Source organism: Silene latifolia, chromosome 9 (assembly GCF_048544455.1).
Source record: "Silene latifolia isolate original U9 population chromosome 9, ASM4854445v1, whole genome shotgun sequence".
Lineage (NCBI taxonomy): Eukaryota > Viridiplantae > Streptophyta > Magnoliopsida > Caryophyllales > Caryophyllaceae > Silene > Silene latifolia.
In genome coordinates this window covers 35,055,700-35,077,943 of record NC_133534.1, presented here as the reverse complement: position 1 = coordinate 35,077,943, position 22,244 = coordinate 35,055,700, and the positions used below count along the sequence as shown (strand labels likewise).

The 22,244-nt window shown below is 43.1% G+C and overlaps 2 protein-coding genes and 1 pseudogene across 2 annotated transcripts; 1 reads left to right on the top strand and 2 right to left on the bottom strand.

The window, feature by feature from the left end:
• Positions 1–224: 224 nt before the first annotated feature.
• On the bottom strand, positions 225–379 carry LOC141604275 (U4 spliceosomal RNA; annotated as a pseudogene).
• A 286-nt stretch (positions 380–665) lies between these two features.
• Positions 666–6,120, bottom strand: LOC141599557 (uncharacterized). The gene is made up of 13 exons (XM_074419598.1): positions 5,751–6,120; positions 5,425–5,503; positions 4,329–4,435; positions 4,029–4,097; positions 3,871–3,925; positions 3,654–3,701; positions 3,400–3,557; positions 2,647–2,885; positions 2,255–2,345; positions 1,919–2,047; positions 1,585–1,738; positions 1,384–1,478; positions 666–984 (listed from the first exon to the last, which is right to left on the bottom strand). The coding sequence occupies exons 1-13, from the start codon at positions 5,952–5,954 to the stop codon at positions 799–801; spliced, it is 1,614 nt and encodes a 537-aa protein (XP_074275699.1). The 5' UTR covers positions 5,955–6,120; the 3' UTR covers positions 666–798.
• Positions 6,121–15,459: 9,339 nt separating this feature from the next.
• On the top strand, positions 15,460–17,804 carry LOC141600852 (uncharacterized). Its single transcript, XM_074421109.1, has 2 exons — positions 15,460–16,984; positions 17,098–17,804. The coding sequence occupies exons 1-2, from the start codon at positions 15,460–15,462 to the stop codon at positions 17,802–17,804; spliced, it is 2,232 nt and encodes a 743-aa protein (XP_074277210.1).
• The last annotated feature ends 4,440 nt before the right edge of the window (positions 17,805–22,244 follow it).

The window sequence follows — 22,244 nt, the reverse complement described above, 5'->3', positions numbered from 1 at the left end:
ATGGGAATGGTTTTGGAAACTTGTATCAGCCACGGGTGGTGGGACAGGGACGGGTATGATTTTATATTTCCGGCCATTGGGATGGGAATGGTTTTGGAAACTTGTATCAGCCACGGGTGGTGGGACAGGGATGGGTACTATTCCCTAGACCCAGTGCAGTTCCTCTCAAGCACCGAATAATAATAATAATTCAAAAAGAAAGAAGTTTGAACTAAGAATTGTAGGGCTTTACCCTCCGAGGAGGGAGCCCTTCCAGAAATTCTCGACGGCCAAGGACAAGCCCAGGCCGAAGAGGGGGTTTGGAAATAGTTTTCAACCAGCAATTGACGCGCCTCGGTTATTACCTCACTAGCTGCGTCATTGCCCCAAGCGCAAAGATGCCTTCTAAGCTGGAGCTACACGTTGTTTTTATATTCCTCTTTGCCAGCTTGCTCTTCTATTTTCCCGATGTGGGACTGAAATAAGTCTCTCTTGAACAACTATTCACTGTTCATCATGCTTCAATTATCTTCAGATCACCACCACTCATTTTGCTACTTTGGTACTCCTGAAAAAAATCTAATCTGCCAAAAGCACATAATAACTCCCCAGCAACGACACCGGACAAATTCCCTGATTAACTGGTGCTTGATCAGGATGAGTCACAACACAATTCTATTAATAACTTATAAAAGTCTAATCATCATATTATCAACTGAGGTCTAGCTTGTACATAAGGAACATGAATTACGTATCTAGACAGCATATATATACACGAGCACCTATCTTGCTGTTAACGGGTGAATTTGATCTCACAATTCACTGAAGGAAATAATCAGACAATGGAAGTTGGGCCCTGAGATCATTCAAACTTCTATTTATGTTACGAAGTGCTTCGACATGAGGCTCGTCCTGATCAACCGGAATGATTTTTGCAAAACTTCCTTCTCCGAGATAATCCACCGCTCTATTAGCAGCTTCCAGTCCTGTCACATATGATTTCTCCTGCAATAAAATAGAGTAGGGTACATTAGCCTAAACACCCTAAAAATTCAACTAGTTAACATTAGCGCAACTCCTGTAATCATAAAAAACTCCGTAGTTCTTACATTGAGCCTTCCATGAGACGATCTCGGAAGTTAAACAATCTAATTATTCAAGTGTTTTGTAGTATAATTATATGGCTTCTCTAGGTTCCACCATTAGCAAGGACAGGATGGGCTGGTCCTATTCTAAGGGATCGACCTAGTTTCCTTTCCTCATTGAAAAATATATACGAGTATATATATGGGTAGTGGGTTGGTCTCATATGTGAGTCCGTCACATAAGTATATGACTCTGAACACCTAAACTGATTATAGACGGCAAACCTGTGAACACCTAAACTGATTATAGACGGCAAACCTGTGACCATGAACCATGTCTAGAAATGATCCAATCTCCCGCCATGAAGAGATTTGGAAAAGATGTTGCGCCAGGCAGTGAGTATTTGTAAGATCCTGTTTAAAAATGAGACGAAAATTCACATTTCAAATTATTGAAAATGATATCGGTGCATCTCTTGTAGGTAAAAACCCGAGGGAAAAGGTCTGTATATTTTTCAACCTGGAAAGAAGTGAGTCAGGGACTTCGGGAATCTTGTTATCTCCTTGTCAATGACCCGTGCACCTTCGAGATCCGAGAGACATTTGGAAAGGTATGATATGACTTTGGCAGAGATTTGTTCGTCATTAAGAGGCAGGAACGTATTTGCATGATACTGCAAGACCAAGATAAATTGCATTAGAAGACACTGAATTAGTCTAGTCCTTGTTTGGTGATACTCGTGACTATCCTTCGAAACTTGTCTGAACCCGAATTAAAATTGTCTTTGTGACTTCCTTTACACCGTAGAGAAAAAACAACTGGAAGTGCAAAGATGCGCATGATATAATCTTACAAAATCAGCTTGTAGCACTGTCACTTCTTCATTTTCAAACTCCGCATAGATAGCATTCAGATCAAAGAATGTCCAACCAGTTATTGCATCAAAACCCGAGCACACATTACATGGTTTTGGAATATTGATCTGCACAGCGTTGACAAAAGGAGATTAGTCTCTGTAATGTTTTGATTAAACTTAGAAACCTTTGAAGGTGAAGATAGATCAGTTTTTCCATACATTTTATGACGAGGTTTTATTCTCATAGTAAGATTACAAGAATACAAGATATCTACATGGAATGAAATTCCTCTCAAAAATTGGTAAAAACAAATGTAATTTTTCTCGAAGCACCTTTCTATCGAAACGAAGCTTCACGGAGAGTGCATCGATACTGGCCAAGTTTAAAACTTTCAGGAACTCCTTCTTCATGCATAGAGCTGAACTAAAATGAAGATGGCAATAAGTTAAATGAATGAATATAGTATTAGAACATTGCTGAACTATAGAAACCTAGCTGACTCGCTTTTAAGTATAATCAACCATAAGCCTAGAACGAAAATTTTGATCACACAGAAGCCAAAGTTTTTATTAATGTTAGGTAAATAAACTACAATAAATAAATCTTGTGCTTCTCGAACAATTACTATGAAACTTGGGAGATGTTCAGTAGAAGTCAAGACCATCCTTTAAATCAAAATTAATCAAGTATCATTTTTTTTTTTAAGTTAGATGGCAGGACTAACCTTCTTTGTACAATCTCCTGAATAGTAGAGATACCAACGGCCAGGATTACAGCGTCAGCTTTGATCCTGTCATTCCCACAAAGCACTTCAGAAATGCAACCTGTTTCCTCATTGAAGAAGAAATCTGTAACTCCTCTTCCTCTACGAAATTCACACCCGTTGCTTTTCAACAATTCTCTCCATGGTTTAAATATCTTTTCCCTCACACTTCCACGGCAAAAGACCATATCAAAGTTTTTCTGCCCGTGTTACAAAATTGTTAGCTTTTTCATTTCCAATAATGTCAAAAACGTTATGGAAAAGGATAGAAAAATAGCTTACTAAAATGCAATTTTAGTTTTGAATTTTTCCATTTTTGCCGTGTTGCTAACACAGGGGTAATTTAACGTTGTCTGCATTCGAGCTGGCATACCTCCCCCATATGTTGGACCCCTTGAGGCAGTAAGGTAATGTTATTGTTGTTTATTACCTCCTTCGTCTAGGTCTTTTTTTTTTTACCTTTGCTAGACCAAAAAGGAAGGAGGAGACCAGTTTTAGCTATTGTTCTTGGACGGCAAATGGACCAAAATTCCTTTTGGATGACCAATTTACACATCAAACACATTTTCAAAGTAGAAAGGTAAGCAAATGAGGAATAAGACACCTAAAGATTGAGTAACTAAACAAATGATTAGAATGGAGGCAGCTCAAAAATAGCTAGGATTCATGACTAGTTAATGACCAACCGGGAAACAAGAAACTAATGCATCAAACCTGGTGAGCAGCAACATAATAGTATAGCACAGCCAGAGTTGCTGCTGCACTGAGTTGCTCAGCCGGTGCATATAAACGCACTTCTAACAATGGATCAATAACACTTCGGTAAAGCTTTTCTGAGCATCCAAACTGTCTTAGAAGCTCTCTTGCAGTAACTGAGATTTAAAATGGTTCCGAAGTTTAAGATACTGAAGAAAATCATCTGAGATGTAGCAAAATGGTCGCAGTAAGAAAAAAAAATTAATTCTTACTTGGATCATATTTTTGCCATGCTGAATCAGTGTAGTCAAAATCTATCACTGCACGAGAAAAAAAGTTAGTACAGGTTCAAAAGTGCAGTGCTGCCATGTTGTTCCTCATCTGAACCAACATGTGGCGAGATAAGGAGGTCGATAAAACACCAAAAATACTCCGTAATTTAGAACTTGCTACTTGCTAGTAGGAAAACTTAGCTTTAGTAGAACTTACCAGCAGCCATCAAAGGAATTGAAGTTAGAACATCCAGCATTGGTAGCCGAGTGAACTACAAAGAATGTGGCGAAGTTAAGCATTGTCGACCATAATCCTCCTAGGAGCTTTATCTTGGTAAATAGTTTTGTAATAATAAACAATCAGCCGGAACATACTTGGGTCTGTGTTAGGGGTGCCAGAGGAGTTGGTAATTGACACCCATCTTGAAATATGGGAAACTCTACCTGCATTATCATATTATTGCAAAACGGACTTTCAAATAGTGAGCTTATGTAGAGTATGTACAATGTTACTCGGACACTTCACTAGTTCACTTACGCGTCAACACGACACAAAACTTACACACTTCAATTTAGACACTTGCTACAGAGGCTGAGTGACATTGGGTAGAGTAAATGACACAAATGCAAGTCATCTAAATGACATAAAACAATTCAAAGCAGCTGCTCTAGTACCTCCAATCCATCCTCGGAATATTGATTGGATCTCATCCAACTTGTGAATGGCTGTATTCCAAGCTCATCGACAAGGCTAAATATATTGCGGTAGGGGTACCAGAAGCCTGAAATAGGAACTTTAACTAAAATCGGACAATAATCCATATACAATAAGTGAATAGCAATTTCAAATCACAGTTAAGCACTCGACTCTAAAGACTACAGTACAAGAGTTGCGTATGCTCATCAACTATAAACATGGTAACATGTCCTGTAAATTAACGCAATAGTATAATATATCATAGTTTTTGTCCCTTCATGATATGGTTCACAGCATAACAGATTGTAGCACTTAGTCAATTCAAAACAGATAATTAACCTAGGTTTCTATCCTTACAAGTAATTAACTGCAATACCGCCACCGGTGAAACGAGGGACAAGCAGGAGCGGTCCCCAAAGCAATTAACAAAGGGAAATTTTAATTTGAATATAAAAAAATTCTTGTTACTGGGGCCGCGCCAACAAGGACGGGAGAAAGTTCATTTCATAAGTTCACAAGGTTTCAATGTTTTAATCCGAAAACAATGGGTAGAGTAACTTCTCCAATGTGGGATTTTCATGTGAGAATTATCAAGGGTCTTCGTTCACAATATGTCATATCTTGATATATCCCAACATTGCGTTTTTTTCCCTAGTTTAGCTAAATGCAAAAACAGTTCACTCTCCTGAAATTTTCGCCTCCTAACTACGAATGGCTCGACTAGATTCAGTGCTCTTGTGACGGTCACAAATTGTGACGGCCCCAAATGTGATCACTTTATTATTAAGATAAAAAGAAGTAATCACTCATATCATTTTCCATCAAATAATGGTCACATTTTCCCATTAAAATGGTCACATTTGGGTCCATCCCAATTTGTGAAGAAAAAGAGTCTGAGAATTTGCATATTCAGTGAGATTTAAACTTTGAAGTCTTAACTTTAAACTTTCAAGGTGGGACAATGACAGTGCGTCAGTGACATGCAAACGTGTAATCACACACACTACACTTCATAAAAATCAAAATGATCAAAATAACAAATACTAGTATAACAAAGAAATGACAAAATATTACCTTGAATTCCAACATCATCTGGACTATAGCTAGAAAACCCAGATTCAATCCCCCCTTCAACAACGGTTACACCAAAACCCTGAACATCATCATATATTCAACATACTTTTATCAATCTCATCTAACTCTCAATGGCGGAGCCATGATTTATGATCAGCGAGCGGGGGCGGACAACTAATAACATAAGAAAAAGTAAAACTTTCGCATTTTTTCATTTTTCAAGGCGAGCGCCCTTACTAGCCCCCTAAATCCGCCACCGCTAACTCTTCATATCAACGTAACTAAAACTTTTTAAAAAAAAAAAACATTTAGAAAATATTAAAGACCTGTTTGGTTAGGTGATGGGCAGCACCAAGTCCGGCCCAACCCGACCCAACTACCAATACTTTCTTCCTGTTCTCCTTTGCATGAACACTCTCTTGACTTTGAGAATTTTCTGCTTTGCATAAAAATAATCTTCTAATTTTATTATTGTTCTTGTAGCATGTTTTTAATGGAAAGTAAGGGTTGATCTTCCAACAACTCAGCATGTTTTCAGTTAATAATTAATAAAAAAAAAATGAATTTTGTCTAATAATTTATCAGCTTAGTATTTTTTTTTTAAGAAATTTATTTGTTTTTGTAAAGAGTGGAATTAAAATAGGAAGAAAGGAGAACAAAAGGGATGTCATTTTTTGTTTCGTGTACGATGTTGATTAAGTTGTGACTACTATATGTTCACTTCTTGACACCACTAATTTTGCAATCACCATTCAACAGAATCTTCTAGTCTAGCAAATAGTAATCTCCAGTAGTCATGTCTCTTTTACAAATAATAGCTCATGCATTTGAGGAAAATGTGTGAATTTTCTTGGCTAAACAAGTTTTTATTTTTTTTGGTAAAAAATTACAAAATTACTAAAGAAATACCTAAATTACTCATATCGCCCCTAAAATTCATTTCTTTTTCCAAGTTTGCCCTTCTCTCTACTTTAACTCTCTAAAAATTGTTTTTTTCCGGAAAAATTTAAATAAGTGACGGAAATCCTTTTTTAATTATCTCTTTAATTCGTACAATAATGATAATTAAATGACGATGGGATATTCTCGCACCGTGACACTGCTCAAAATATTGAGCAAGTCAAAGATATCCACATAAGTCAACGACTTAGATAGCAGTCTAGCCGATGCAACCCATCGGCGGCACACTGGGTCTCGGCCGACAACCACCAAATGGACACATATCCGCGTACTTCATATCCAAGACCCTCACGGCTGCCGCCATAGGTCCATCTACGAGGGTAGAACGATCTTTCCACCGCTAGCCACTTGGCCACTTGGCCACTACGTGACAAAAGGTGAAAGCCTATAAATACTCCCCAACCTTCATTGAGGAAAAGATCCATAAATTAACCTAAGAATCACTATTCATCCGGTAATATCTTCCTTATCTCTCTACAATATATCCTTAGTCGTAATAAAGAACTTATCCCATTAAGTTCACCGACTTGAGCGTCGGAGTGAGTACGCTGCACAAAGCCAAGCCCTCGGTTCGCCTGTCATTGTTGCGAGAGAGGCCGAGAGGAACGATAGAGACGTGAGGAATCCAACTCAAGACATCATTCTACAAGCCACGGTGGTAACAATACTTGCTCCGAATTACACCCTAACAATTGGCGCCGTCTGTGGGGATAGACACTAGAAGCTAGTCACATTCATTCCCAAACAAAATACACACAAAAAACCCACCCCAAAAGCCAAGAAGATGTCGAAAGAACAAGAGGCATTCGTGACCGACGAGACCGAATTCTACCAAGATGATACCGTCCACAAATGCGAGTTGTGCAACCCTCCGCCGGCCAAGTGATTCAACCGAGTACGGATGCCAACAATACCGTACACTCCGTCCGTCCGACCAGTCACCATCATGGGACATGTGGTTGACGTAGCAAAAACCGAAGATGCTCCTGGACCTAATGGGAGTACGCTCGGTTCACACCGTCACGCCGACAAGAGCGACGAAACCGGCCCAGAGACCAGGGCCCAAAATGTGACCCCCAGAAACTTAAACGGAGCATTAGGAGAAGCTGACCCTGTCAAGACACCGGGGAGCCCAAAGTGGTCGTGGTAGACCTAAGTCCTTCTCGCACTCGTGAGAAGACTCGTCGCCGCGGCACGAACGAGGCACGCCCGGAGGAGCGAGAGAAGCCCAACTCGTCAGAGTTGGAGAAGAAGCCCGACTCGCCAGAGTCGGAGGAGAAGTCCTTCTCGCTACGAGGAGAGAAGCCGGACTAGGAATACGAAGAGCCGATCGCCGCGTGTCGTCCGACATGTGGTCGCAACCCCTCGCGCCTACGTCCTAGATACCCCGGTCTTGACCGACTAAGTGAAGTTACCACCTATAGCATACAAAGGGGAAGGTGACCCGACCGACCACGTCGAGGCTTACGAGTCTCACATGTCGCATGGGAGCAACTCCGATGAGGTTTGGTGCCGAATCTTCCCAACGACACTGCATGGGATGGCACGGGGTTGGTACAAGGGGTCGCCCGACGGCCCGGTATCTTTATACGCCGACCTAAAGGACGCATTCCTAGCCCAGTATTCCTGCAACAAGAGGAGGGCCGTGGAGACATCGGACCTCCTGACTATCAGACAAGAGGGAGGCGAGTCTCTCCGAAGTTATGTAAAGAGGTTCGACGCCAAGGTTCAGCAAATTCGTGAGCCGAACAATGAATCTGGCGACCTTCGCGCTCGAAAGGCCTCCCAAGGGGGACCTAAAAACGAGCTTATAAAATGCGGCGGCCGACCTTCGACGCCGCCAGGACGCTTGGCGATCAAGCCATTAAAGTGGAGGACTATCACAAAACCGGGTAGGCCCTAGCGAGGCCAAACCCTCGAGAAAGAGGAGCCGCCGGGAGGACAACCCGGATGAAGGACGCCGTGACAATGATCGGTCACGGTGCAGTGAAAGACGCCGTGACAATAATAGGTCACGGTCGATAAATCTGCCAGAAACGGACTCGACGGGCGCCGGATGGAGTTCGGGATCGCACCGCCGAGGCGGTATAGTGATAAGACCCCCTCGTCGTATCGGCCGCCGAGGTCTTCACCCCGAGCAAAAGCGAGGGCCGAGGAAGTGGGAAAGGCCCCCAAGCCGAAGGGAGACGGTGACACGAGCCAAGATCTTGAGTACCACGGCCACACCGGTCACCTTATCGACAACTCCGCCGCATCCAAGAATGCCATTGAAGAGCTGATCCGGAAGGGGAGCCTCGGCAAGTACGTTGCCAAAAGCCAAAAGGCCGAGGCCGGCGAGTCAGATAAGAAATCCGTCTTCGAACGGATAGGAGTGATACACGTTGTCATCGGGGGCAACGAGAACGGAGGGTCCGCTCATGGGCACAAACGGCACCCGAACGAGCTATATCAGGCCATCAACTTTGTGCCCAACACAACGATCCCCGCTTCCAACATCCCCGATATGACTATTGGAAGGAAGGACTACGAAGGAGTCATCGCTCCTCACAAATGACCCACTCGTAGTCAATTTGGACATATCCAACCACCTGGTCAAGAGGTGTCGATTGACACAGCGCCTACACGAACATCATGTTCGGGAGTGCTTCCTCGGCCTCGGCCGAAAGTCAAGGATTTAAGCCCCCGCACCAATCCACTATACAGACTTTTCCGGGGCCGGCTGGTACCACCGGGGTCGGTCGATCGCCTATGATGTTCGGCGAAGGGAATGCGGCCAAGAATGTCCTAGCCGAGTTCGTGGTCATTGACGGCTCGTCCGCCTACAACGTTCTCATAGGCCGAATCACTCGAGCGAGGCCGACGCAAAGTGATGTCCATCCGGGCCCTAACACTGCTTTGTATGTCTCGGACCGTGGGGAAGCGCATAAGCTCGTCTCCAAGGACGAGAAGGACGAGGTGGTCAACGTCCGGATAGGCGCCGAGGATGCAACATGCAATCCCTCAAAGTGGCAAAGAAGTCGAGAAAGGAAAAAGACCGTCCTTACAACGGAAGGCGACCTCATGGATGCAACTAGCGGCCGATCGGGAAGGTGTGCTGTGATGAGCCATTAGGACGTTGGTAATCTCGGGAAAAATTTATGTAGCGGCGGAGGTGTCCAAAATAGTCAGGGCACCCCAACGCATGTTTATACCTAATGAAAAATCGTCCAAGTCTTCCATCAAAGTGTCCATTTTTTCCCATCAGTTATTAAGAGGAAGAAGACGCCAGCTCACACTGTCACGCCGACAAGAGCGGCAGTCTCCATGAAGAAGCAGGCGCCGTCGCAGTCACCCCAAGTAGTAGACGCCACGACAGTCACCCCAAGAGGTAGACGCCGTCGCAGTCACTCCAAGTGGTAGACGCCACGGCCGTCATCAAGAGATAAGACGCCAGCTCACACTGTCACACCGACAAGAGCGGCAGTCTCCATGAAGAAGCAGCGCGCCGTCGCAGTCACCCCAAGTAGTAGACGCCACTAGCCACCCCAAGAGGTAGACGCCGTCGCAGATCCTCCAAGTGGTAGACGCCACGGCCGTCATCAAGAGATAAGACGCCAGCTCACACTATCACACCGACAAGAGCGGCCGTCATTACCAATAAGCAGATGCTGGCTCACACCGTCACACCGACAAGAGCGGCAATCACCCTCGGAAGCGGCGCCGCGGAGCATACGACAAACAGCGTTTGGTACTCGCAGAAACGATCAAAACGCCTTAAAAACGTTTAAACACAGTTGGGATGCGCACTCTAGACTGCCTCGGCCAAGCCAGAGGCAAAGTGAAGACGCTAAGTACAGTTGATACGCTCAACTATTAGCGCAAGGAGACTCAAAGTGAAGTAAAGACCTCGGCCAAGCCGAAGAAAAAAAAGGAAACGAACTCTTATTAAAAATGATAAGTTACAAGTGAGGAGAATACAGACGACGGCCGTCCCCATAAGGATAAGCCAAAACACAACCTACCAAAGTTGTACAAAATATAAGGAAAAGAAAAACAAAAGATTACAGGTATCATATGAAGCGCCAAAAGTGGCGGGGAGGGAAGGCTTAATAATTGGCTCCCGAGCAGTGGCTATCCGAGACGCCGGTGAGCCTCGGTGACGACCGCCCGTCTCCCTATGCCTGTTGCTTTGCTCGCCATCGCAGCAGATGAGCAGATCTTCTTCGATGGGCGCCCAACGGCGTTCTTAGCGACCTCGGCCCGGCGGCCTCGGCTGAGCCTCGGCGGCATCGATCACCGCCCTTGCCCTCACGGCTTCCTCCTTGGCCGCCTTAGTCTTCTCAGCAAGGGCTGCACTCTCCGCGGCCGCCTCTTTTTCTATCTTCACCCTCACCGCCTCCTTGGCCTTCTCCTCCACGGCCTTCTCCTTGGCTTCGAGCTTATCGTCAAACAAACTCGTCAAATTTGCCCCACGGAAAGGAACCGGGAAGAGGGAAGAGCTCCTCAATCACTTCCCCAGCGGCTTCTTCGGCCGGATCCCTAACTCGGTGCACATGTTAGGGAGCATTTCGGTTTGGAGCATCTCAATGTCGTCCTCCTTTTGTCTAATAATGGCCTCCTTGCTCCGAATCACCTTCCCCGGATCTCAAATCGCCTTTGAATTCATTCCTCTGCTGGAGATAAAGGTCGGCATGCCTCGAACAAGGTCACACTTATCCAAAGAACTTTGCAACTTCGGCCGCAGCAGCCTCGGCCTTGGCTCTCTCAGCAAGGACCTCCTTTTCAGCGTCCTCCCTGAGCTTCCTCTCAGCCAAGAGCGCTTTCTCAGCATCTACCCTAAGCCTCTGCTCATTGAGGATATCCAGCTTCGCCTTCGTGGCCACCTTCCTAGTGGCATCAAGCTCAAAAGCGGACCGAGCCACGGCCTTCTCCTGCTCTATAATACGAGCACCGGTCAGCTCGTTCCATCTCGCCAGCTCCTCGATCAACCTCGCGCTTTCCGCTACAAGCCGGGTGGAGGAAACCTTCTGGGATGAAGGGTCAGTGGTGACGTTTCGATCACCAGCCTGCAGTCGGGAGGGGGAAGCCTTCTGGGATGAAGAGTCAATGGTGACGTTATGATCACCGGCCTGCGCGGGTCTCTCCCCCACTTGTTGTTCATTAAGAGCGACGGCCGACAGCGGCTGATCTGCAAAATTTAACGAAAGCATCAGTATCAACATGCAGACACACCAGAAAACCCGTCATCAGCAGCGCCTAATGAACCGACCGAATCTGAGCCACAGAATAGATCAGTACCATGCTTGGCCTTCTTGGCCGAAGGACGCGCTTCCTCGCCAGTAGCAGGAGCAGCGACAGCGGTAGAGGCTGTCCCTTTTCTCTTACGAACAAGGGGAGACCCCTCCTCATCAGAGTCCTCCCCATTGGTGATATCAACGATCTGCACCGTTGCCTTCCGAACAGGGGGAATGGGAGGTGGAACTGATGTCGACGCCATCGCCGCCGAAGACCTTGTTTTTCGCGTATGACGCGGCATGTGACTAACAACCTTCGCCTGGGCCTCCACCACATTCAAGCTCTTCAGCCGCTGATCCATGAGATCATTCGGCGACGTCCTGCGGTCATGGGCTAGAGCCTTGGGGTGCAAGCTAGCAACGGTTTTATCTTTGTGCAGCCCCATTCTCCGGAGGATATCCTCAGACAGGTCCGGTCCAAAGTGATCTGCGAAGGAAACAAAGCAAGAGTTAGGTGAAAGAAATAAATCGAAGCTCGGGAAACAGGAACATTGAGAGCGGCGATGGGCCTCGCACCGACCCCACTCACCCTGTGCTAGGGCCGGTATGAGGCCGACATGGCAGAGCGGCTCATCCTGGAGGATGATCTGTGTTGGGGGAATCCATCTTTTCGGCACCCCACTCTTGTCCGCCTCAAAGAGCCTCATCGCCAGTTTCTCATCTTCCTTAAGAAGGACCTTGCCGGCATCCATCTTGAGCTTCTTCCGGGTGACCCATCTGTCGTGCTCCGCCTTAGTTTCACACCGCAAATTAACTTGGTGCTGAAAGGAGCGGGGCAGCGGGTAGTCATCCGGTACCTTAACATACACCCACCGACCTTGCCAGCCTTTGCAGGAAGAAAGTTTGTCAACAGAGACATAACCCTGCTCCATTTGCACACTGTACCATCCGACGCGGCCAGAGATTGATGGCCGGAGATGATGAAGTCGGCGGAATAAATTCACCGTTGGGGCCTCTCCCTTGAAGAGACAAAGCCAGACAAAGCCGACTATGGTCCTCACAGCCAACGGGTGCAGTTGGGCAACAACAACGTTCATGGCCCTAATGATGGCCATAACGTACTCATTCAGCGGAAACCGGAGCCCGTACTCCAAGTGCCGCATGTATACGCCGGTGTAGCCCGGTGGAGGGCAACAGACGGCCTGACCCTCCTCAGGGATAACAATTTTGTATCCCCTGCCAAAGAAAAAATGACCCTCGAAAAATCTCTCGCCGGAACAACTAGCGAGCTTATAGGTCCAAGCACGGTCAAGACGGACCTTACAGGCGTCGCCGTGATCCATAACGTACTCCCTCCCCTTAGGACGAGCCCTTTCAGCAGCATCACCAAAGTCGTCTGCATCATCATCGACATCATCGTCGTCCTCCCATTCCTCCAAAATTTGGGGATCAACTTCAGGAGAAGGAGACCTAGGGCCCCCAGACCTTATCAGGATGGCGTCTGGTTTCTCCTCCTCATCAAGACGCGACGGGGATCCCCCCGGCGCAGAAGTGCTAGTCCCGGCATCAGCAGAAGACATAATAGCAATGATTATTTAACAAAATAAGAAAGGAATTTTGTTTGTTTACCTTGAAGAAAAACGATCGCCGGAGTAACAACTCTGGAAATTAGAAAAAGAAACCCTTGAAAGTTTAGAGAAGAAAATTTTGGGAGAATAAAATTGGTGGCCAATTTCACGGAACAACTGCCCTATTTTTAGGAAAAAGCCCATAATAAAGGACCAATCAGGGAACAGCCCATGAAGCGTCAGCCAATCAATGAAAGGCAGAACGACGTGTCGGACATGCAACCACGGAATGTCAATCGTCGCAACAGTTAAACGTCAATCAACGCAACAGTGATCAAGCGTCTTCAACACGCCCCTTCATATCTCTGCCTATTCATTTCCCTCAACAAATGCCTAGGTATCTGTTCTCCGTCGGCCACAGGATCAACCATGCCAGGGAGCACCGGCCTGGGGGCAGTCAAAAACAACCGGCACTCTCAACCCTGGTCTCGGCCAGCGTCACTTTCTCTTCCACATCGGATGCCCTTTACGCATCCATGCGGAGGGGGGATATATATGGTACGGCCTAATAAGAACCAGGCCGAGATAGAAGAAGCCGATCTGAAAAAATTTCGAAATTACTTTCGCAGAATATACGCTCGATACATCGGAGCTCATACCACGGCATAGACTACGGCTGGGGCAAATTGATGGGGCATATTCTCGCACCGCCGACCAAGTCAAAATATTGAGCAAGGTCAAAGATATCCACAACAAGTCAACGACTTAGATAGATCTAGCCGATGCAACCCATCGGCCGGTCACTGGGGTCTCGGCGACAACCACCAGTAGGACACATATCCGCGTACTCATATCCAAGACCCTCGGCCGGCCTGCCATAGGTCCATCGGCCGAGGGTAGAACGATCTTTCCACCTGCTAGCCACTTGGCCACTTGGCCACTACGTGACAAAAGGTGAAAGCCTATAAATACTCCTCAACCTTCATTGAGGAAAGGATCCATAAATTAACCTAAGAATCACTATTCATCTGGTAATATCTTCCTTATCTCTCTACAATATATCCTTAGTCAGGTAATAGCAACTTATCCCATTAAGTTCACTGACTTGAGCGTCGGAGTGAGTACGCTTGGCACAAAGCCAAGCCCTCAGTTCGTTCATTGTTGCAGGAGAGGCCGAGAGGAACGATAGAGACGTGAGGAATCCAACTCAAGACATCATTCTACAAGCCACGGGTGGTAACAATACTTGCTCTGGAATTACACCCGGAACACGTACAATAATGATAATTCGTACAACAATGATGGATATCGATTTCAAAACGATTGGAATGTCGAACAACATTATCGGTACAACGATCAACAATATAGTTACGGTAACGGTGAAGGTAGTGGTTATGGAGACGGTAGTAACACGGGAAATTACGAGGAAGCTGAAAATACGCAAGACAATGAAAACACGCAAGAGAATGAGGTAATTTTGACGCATTTTTTTATTGTTATTCTGTAACACGCGTAGGACACGACCAATGGAAAATGATTTCGTGTGAGATTCACGAAATAGCCCAGGAAAAGTCGTCCAAAACTCACGAAACTGACCAGACCAATTCGCGTAAAACACACGAAATGGCCCAGGACCATTCGTGTGAAGTACACGAAATGGCCCAGGTTTTTTCGTGTGCTTTACAAGAAATGGCCCAGGTTATTTCGTGTATTTCACACGAATGGGCCCAGGCTGTTTCGTGTATTTCACACGAATGGACCATTTTTTTTTTTTTTTTTTTTTTTTTTTTTTTTTTTTACGTTTTTATGTTTTTTTGTATACGTTTAATTTTTTTTTTTTTTTTTAATTATACGTTTTGTGTTTCACATGAATGGACTTTTATTTTTTATTTAATTTTTAAAAAAACGGTTAATGGATTTAATTAGGAAAATTATGAAGATTCCGGTGAAGAGAATGTTGATTACGGTGATAATTTTGTATTTAACCATCCGTTTAACACATTTGAAGAAGCATTTGATCGTTGTGATGAAGTTGCATATGGGTTAGGCTTTCATTTGGTAAAGGCTAAGTATCACATGGAAAAGAGTCCTCCGTATTTTAGTGAAATGTGACCGACACGGACCGTATAATAGCAAGGCTAAGGATCCCTTGAAACCGCAAAGAAAATCGAAGACCAAAAAATTTATGTGTCCATTTTCATTAAGAATGATTAAAAAAAGGTGAAGGTGTGTGGGTTGTTGTTCCGAAGTGCGGTGTTCACAATCACAAGTTTGGAAAGTTTCTAGAAGGTCACATGCGTAGAGCGAAATTTACTGAAGAACAGAAAGAATTGATTAAGCAGTATCGGCAGTCTCACGTGAAACCGGGGATGGTTAGACATGCTTTTACGCTTCGGTATCCTGATCAACCGCCCCCGATTCTGAAACAAATTTATAATGAGAATGCCCGATTGAGTGCGAAGGATAAAGATGGGAGAAATAGTGTGCAATATATGTTGCATTTAGCGAACCAAGCTAACTACATTAGTGAGTCCGTCAAACATCCTGAAACAAAAAAACTTACACATGTTTGGTTTACTCATCCAGAGTCGGTGAAGATGTTTAAAGCGTGGCCAAATGTTATTCTAATCGACTCCACTTACAAGACAAATAAATACGGTCTTATATTGGTTCAATGTGTAGGTGTCACACCTGTTGGAAAATTTTTTTTGATAGGTTACGCGTTAATTGAGAATGAGGGTAAAGAAGGGTATAAGTGGGTTTTGAGAAGGTTAGAGTCATTGTTGGAACCAGATGTGAGGCCAACAGTCATAGTTACGGATCACGAGCGTGGTCTACTTGCTGCACTTCCTGATGTATTTCGTACTTCCCATCATTTCTTGTGCTTATTTCACGTATACACTGCAATTGAGGCTAGAGCAACGAACATGGAGAGGAATGGTAATTTTGGGAAAGCGTTAGCACACGGTGCTTGGAAGAAAGTTGTTGAAGCTAAAACATTTGATGAATGTACCATGGAGTGGAATGAGTTGCGGAAAAAATATTGTTGTCATCCTGCACTTATCAGTTATCTTGAGTTGACTTGGTGGCATAAAATCCATATGTTTGACAAATGCTTTACTAATTTGGTGCTTCATTTTGGCAACACAACTACGTCTAGAGTTGAGTCCGCTCATGCTCAATTGAAGATGTGGTTAGGATCAGCTGAACTTACTCTTGACAGTATATGGAAACGGGCTGATGTTATGCTTCACGGGCAACATATTGAAATTCGTAAAACGCTGGAAGATTCTATAAGCAAGACAGTTGTTACTAATATGTATTATGGGAATATATTTTCAATGTTGAGTGGAAGAGTTTCGGCGACCGCCATTGAAGCAATGTTAGTGGAATATAATCGTGGGACTGATTTGGGTTATTATTTGGAGGAGAATTGTGGTTGCACATTATGGACGACCCATAAGCTATTGTGTGCTTGTCGGTTACATACAGTTTTCCATGAAGGTAAAAGAATTCATCCTGATGATTTACATGTGTTTTGGTCACGGTTAGCCTACACGGATTCCAGTCATCGGCGTTCTCGCCATAATGATGTGATGGAGGACCTTTTCGATAAAGTTCGGGCGGCCCACCATTCGATCCAAAGAGATGTAATTGAGTCATTGTTCAGTAAGTTGTATCCTGAGGACGAGGTTATTGAGGAACCTGAAATAAAAGATACAAGGAAAGGTCGTCCAAGGAAGTCCAATACCCGTAATAAATCTGCTTTCGAACATTCCAGACGTAGTTACCCGAGTACGTCAACCAGTAACGGTGAAGGTATGCTAATATTTAGTTAATTTAAATTAATGTTAATATGTAGTTAATTTAAATTTTTAATAATTGTTTTTGTTTATATTTTTACTTAATTAATTGTTAATGTTAATATGTAGGTGGTGATGGACCCCCTCTTGAGCTTAATTATAACTGTATAACATACGTCGGTCTTTTCGATTATCAGTATTGTATGCCTGAGGCGGTCATTGATGGGTTTTTAGGGTTTTTTAACCCGGAAGGTGATGGTCATTGTGGTTTTCGGGTTATGTCGCATGCAAAAACAGGAAATCAAAACAATTATCTCGAGATGCGAAAACAGTTGATGGTGGAGTTGCAACAGAACATCTATATGACTATCTACTACGGTGAGCGAAACAGTGCTTGTAGACGAATCAAATGGGCTCATCATACACCATGTCATAAGCCAAATTGGATGGAGGCCAATGATTTGCATGGTTTTGCAACATTGTTCAACTGGACAATATGTTTCGTGACTCTCCAAGTTAACCTAATCGGTGAACGTGTATGGACCGGTTCTAACACGTACCTACCTCTACGACCAGTTCCAGGTGTCAGGGCCCCATATGGTATTCTATGGATTCTTTTTACAGGTAATCATTTTGTGCGTCTACGCATGGATGATAATTGTGTCATGCCTCCCATCAGCGATCAGTGGATCAATAATCGGCATGATGACGTCATGATGACGTCGCGTATTATGAAAACATTTATATCGAAAGACTTGATTTGTGGTGGCAATTTGTATTTTCGGGTATTATGTTTAACCCGTTTACTTAGTTATTGTAATATTTTAGAAATTTGACATATTGAACTTAGTTAATTGAGAATTTATTATGAAAACATGTCCAACCAAATTGAAATTACAAGTTCAACATCTAAAATAAAAAGAAGTCCAACATCTAAAAAAAAAAGAAGTCCATCATCTAAATAAAAACAAATCCAACATCTAAATAAAAACAAGTCCAACATCTAAAAAAAAAGAAGTCCAACATCTAAAAAAAAAACAAGTCCAACAAAATAAAAAACACAACTCCAACAGAATAAAAACCAGAAGTCCAACAAAATAACAACTAAAAGTCCAACATCTAATAAGTACGCCTACTAGTGGTAGGCTCTGATCTCGACCACCTTTGGTCATCATCGTGGCCTCGACCTCTGCCTCGTCCCGACTCGACCTCCTCCTCATGACGACCCCTACCACGTCCTCCGGATCGTCTGCCTCTCCCCCTACTACCCTCCACAACCGGGGGTCGACCAGTGTACGCACGCATCTGAGGATGAACGTTCCTTAAAAAGTTTGTCACTTCTGCGGTCACTGCAGGGTCTTCAACATTGTCGTAGTGCGAGAACCTCTGAATAAGAGACTGTCCAACCTGAAAATTACGATAACAAAGATATTAAAAAATACCAAAAAAAAAAAGCGAATTAGTAAATAATATTAAATATAGTTACCGTAGTCGGAAAGTGGGACCTCGCCAAGGGCACTTGATCAGCATCCCGAGGAACATTCATCACGTAAGGATGCGAATGTGAGACAAACCACTCCATATATCCTACCCCGTAGGAATGTGGTGGGTGAGCGGGCATCGACACCCTATCCAAATGTGTCATGTGCATCTTCCAATTATTCCACGTGTAGTCTAAAAATGCACCGTCATACTGCACATCATAGGAAATGGACTTCACCGGACGGTAGACCTTGTCAGGTCGTACCATTGGGGTCGGGATGTTCTGCATGTACCCAAACTGTCGAAGACATCGATCTGGCTGATACGGCTCAACAATATCAATAAATCTCAACAACCCATGGTAAACACTACGCGGGTGCTCAGTCTCCGGGTGGTCAGGGTACGGTCTCCAAGCTACCGTCTCAATCGGCATCATATCAAGCTGCTCACGATAGGAAACCAAAGCTCTCCCTGCCTCACGTTGCGGCACCGCGATGTGGACCACAACATAGCTCTAGGTGCACCCGGAGGGGCCGTCAAAGTAGCCATTGGCCTAAATGCCGGAAAGTACTCAAAAATCCAAGACTGCAACAAAGTCAAACAACCGCACAAACCTTTACAATCAGACCTCGTCGCGATCCCCATTTGCCTATATAGATAAGCAAGTGTGCCGGCACCCCAAGCAATCCCAGCAATACTACCAACATCTCTAAGCATCGGGAAAGTGTTAGCTCGCACTCTATCACTGGATTTATCAACAAATAACGTCGAACTCAATAAAAGCATCAAGTAGCCCTGAGCCTCCGATACCATTCCCCGCTTGTCTCCTTCAACCAAATCTTTCAAAGCTTTTTGTAAGATCAAATTTCCCTTGTAAATCTTTGCATCCTTATCAGGTCCCCACTGACTTCCCAACTCCGCCTCAGTCATACCCAACAACTCCGACACGCCAAGTATCGGATGTGCCATATCTGCATCAGGTATGCTACAAGGAAATCCATCAATCTCGATCCCAAGAATCTCTTGCACATCATGTAATAATATCGTCATCTCACCCCATGGCATATGGAAAGTGTTGGTGTCTGGCTGCCACCTCTCAATAAAAGCACACAACAATGGCATGTTCAAATGTTTATGCATGATGTTGGGCAAATGACTAATCCCCGAATCCTCAACTAACTTCCAAGCTGCCGCCGACAATTTCCATGAACGAAGCTCGGCCAAAGATCGCTCTCTAGTATATTTAGTCAACAAACGTTGCAACTGAGGCTGACTCCACAAAAGGTAAGATATGTGTCCACCAAAACTCGGAATCACATCCGGTACTACTGGTCCTCCCGGTGCTGGCCCTCTCAATATCCAACTAGTATATTTCCCTCTAGCCCTTACTTTCCTCCGCGGCTCAGGAATCGAAGTGCTAGACCCCTCACCATAGACCTCAAATCTACCATGGATCCCCCGCCTAACACGTAAAGCAGAAGTAGCCTCCACATTTCCCGCCTCCACATTTCCCGGCATCTCATTATCCATCACCTCGTTTTCCATCACCTCATTTCCTACATCCTCATCTTCCTCTTCCTCGTTTTCCGACCCCTCATAATTTCTCATCTCATCCGCAAGCTCTTTCTGATATTGCTCGAACTCGCCACCTTCATAAAAATCTGTCTCAGAAGGCATAGAAACTTCTCTTGAACCAAAACTAGTACTACCCATCTTGAAAGTAATTTTTCATGAGTGAAGCATGAAGTTTGTTTCGACGTTCATCACCATCGGCCATCTGCATTAACGAACAATTTAGTTACGTAAAATTACAAATAAAATGCTAATTTAAACGTAATAAAAAAAATATTAAACTAATTCAATTCTAATATTACAAATAAACTAATTCAAACGTAAATATAAAAATAAAAAACGTAATATTCGAACTAAAAAATTGAAAAAAAAACCAAAAGTACACGAATTAACTAAAATTATTTCAAACACCTAATTTACGAGTTAAAATAAGAAAAAAAAAATTAAACGGATTAAACTAATTCAAATCTAATATTACAAATAAACTAATTCAAACGTAAATATAAAAATAAAAAACGTAATATTCGAAGTAAAAAATAGAAAAAAAAAACAAAAGTACACGAATTAAATAAAATTATTTCAAACACCTAATTTACGAGTTAAAATAAGAAAAAAAAAATTAAACGGATACAAATAAAACTAATTCAAACATAAAAAACGTAATATTCGAAGTAAAAAATAGAAAAAAGTCCAACACCTAATTTACGAATTAATATAAGGAAAAAAAAATTACGGCAAAAAAAAAAAAAAAAAGGTCCATTCGTGTGAAATACACGAAATAGGCCTGGTCCTTTCGTGTGAAATACACGAAAATGGCCTGGTCCATTCGTGTGAAATTCACGAAAAGACCCGGGTCCATTCGTGTAAATCACACGAAAAAAACCCAGGTTTTTTCGTGTATTTCACACGAAATAGGCCCGGTTTTTTCGTGTATTTCACACGAAATGTGCATCGTTCCCAGAAATTTCTGGGTTTCCAGGTACAATTCGTCCTTTTTTTTTTTTTTTTTTTTTTAGTTTCCGCATTCAATCAAACACAACAAATCACAAACAAACATCCTAATTTTGGCTCTAATCATCACAAATCTATACCTAAATCAACCTATACATAAATCTATACTAACCAAACAAATTTAATTGGGTTACAAAACAAAATTAAAAAACATACCTTCTTCTACTTTGGGAGGAATGGAGGACAAATCCGTTTGAATTTTGAAGTGATTTGTTGAACAAAGTTGTTGAAACGATTTTTAAATTTTGAAATTGAAAAAAAAAGGGGGAAGTTGTTGTTGTTGTTGGGTGTGCTGTGTTCAAACGTGAGGATGAGTGTTGTGTGTTTTTTTTTTTTTTTTTTTTTTTTTTTTTTCAAAATTTAATTCAAAATTTAATGTTGTGTTCTATTTTTGAAGCGGGCTTGAAGCGGTTTTGAAACGGTTTTTAATAAAATACGAAACTCGAGAAGAAATAAAATACAAACAAGTTTTTGCTTATTTATTGTTTAAGGGCAAAAAGGTAATTTCTAGGGGCGATATGTGTAAAGTTAGGGGCGATCTTTAGCAAACCCGATTAATTATTGGGATTGGGTTCAAACCATTTGGAGTCAATGAATATACATTATTAGCAATATTCTTTTTTCCAGATTTTAAGTAAAGTCGCCATTTAAACAAGCGGCTTTACCTTATTTCATTACATTTACAAAATTATATATCTCGTATAATTAGAGAAAGAGAAAAGTCGTTAGTTCAACTAACAACTTCACCTCCTTCCATACACATTGGCAGACGTTTGTTTCATTACTTAGATCAACTTGTTTATATGACAAGGAGGGAAGCCGACTAGCGGTTTCTTCATATCGATAATTTTGAAATGTTACATCTGGTTTGAATGATAGGACAAAGAGTAAAGCTGCTACTTTAAGTGGCAGCTTTGGCTTTACCTAAAATAGGGAAAATTAAAATAACAATGGTGGCGTAGACCTATTGCCCCTAATTAAGCGTAAAACTCCTTGCATTTGTTATGGGCACTTATTTAACCTGGGATCATTTTATTAAATATTCCATTTATATTATCTTACTTTCTATTTTGGGTTATTTTAAGAAAGCTAATTAACGCGAATACTCCAAACTACCGGTCACCTTCTCAAAATACTTCAAACTTTAATTTAACTGACAAAAAAACGAACTATCAACACCTTCTTCTCGTATTACACTAAGTAACCGGCTA

What these genes read in the sequence shown, in the direction of transcription:
- LOC141599557 (XM_074419598.1), bottom strand. Translation starts at nt 5,954, where the DNA reads ATGCTGAGTTGTTGGAAGATCAACCCTTACTTTCCATTAAAAACATGC. An exon ending in ATGGCAAAAATATGATCCAA is followed by an intron (nt 3,558 to 3,653) that starts GTAAGAATTAAT and finishes TTTAAATCTCAG; the next exon opens with TTACTGCAAGAGAGCTTCTA. An exon ending in GACATGGTTCATGGTCACAG is followed by an intron (nt 985 to 1,383) that starts GTTTGCCGTCTA and finishes ATTTTATTGCAG; the next exon opens with GAGAAATCATATGTGACAGG.
- LOC141600852 (XM_074421109.1), top strand. Translation starts at nt 15,460, where the DNA reads ATGCGTAGAGCGAAATTTACTGAAGAACAGAAAGAATTGATTAAGCAG. An exon ending in GTCAACCAGTAACGGTGAAG is followed by an intron (nt 16,985 to 17,097) that starts GTATGCTAATAT and finishes GTTAATATGTAG; the next exon opens with GTGGTGATGGACCCCCTCTT.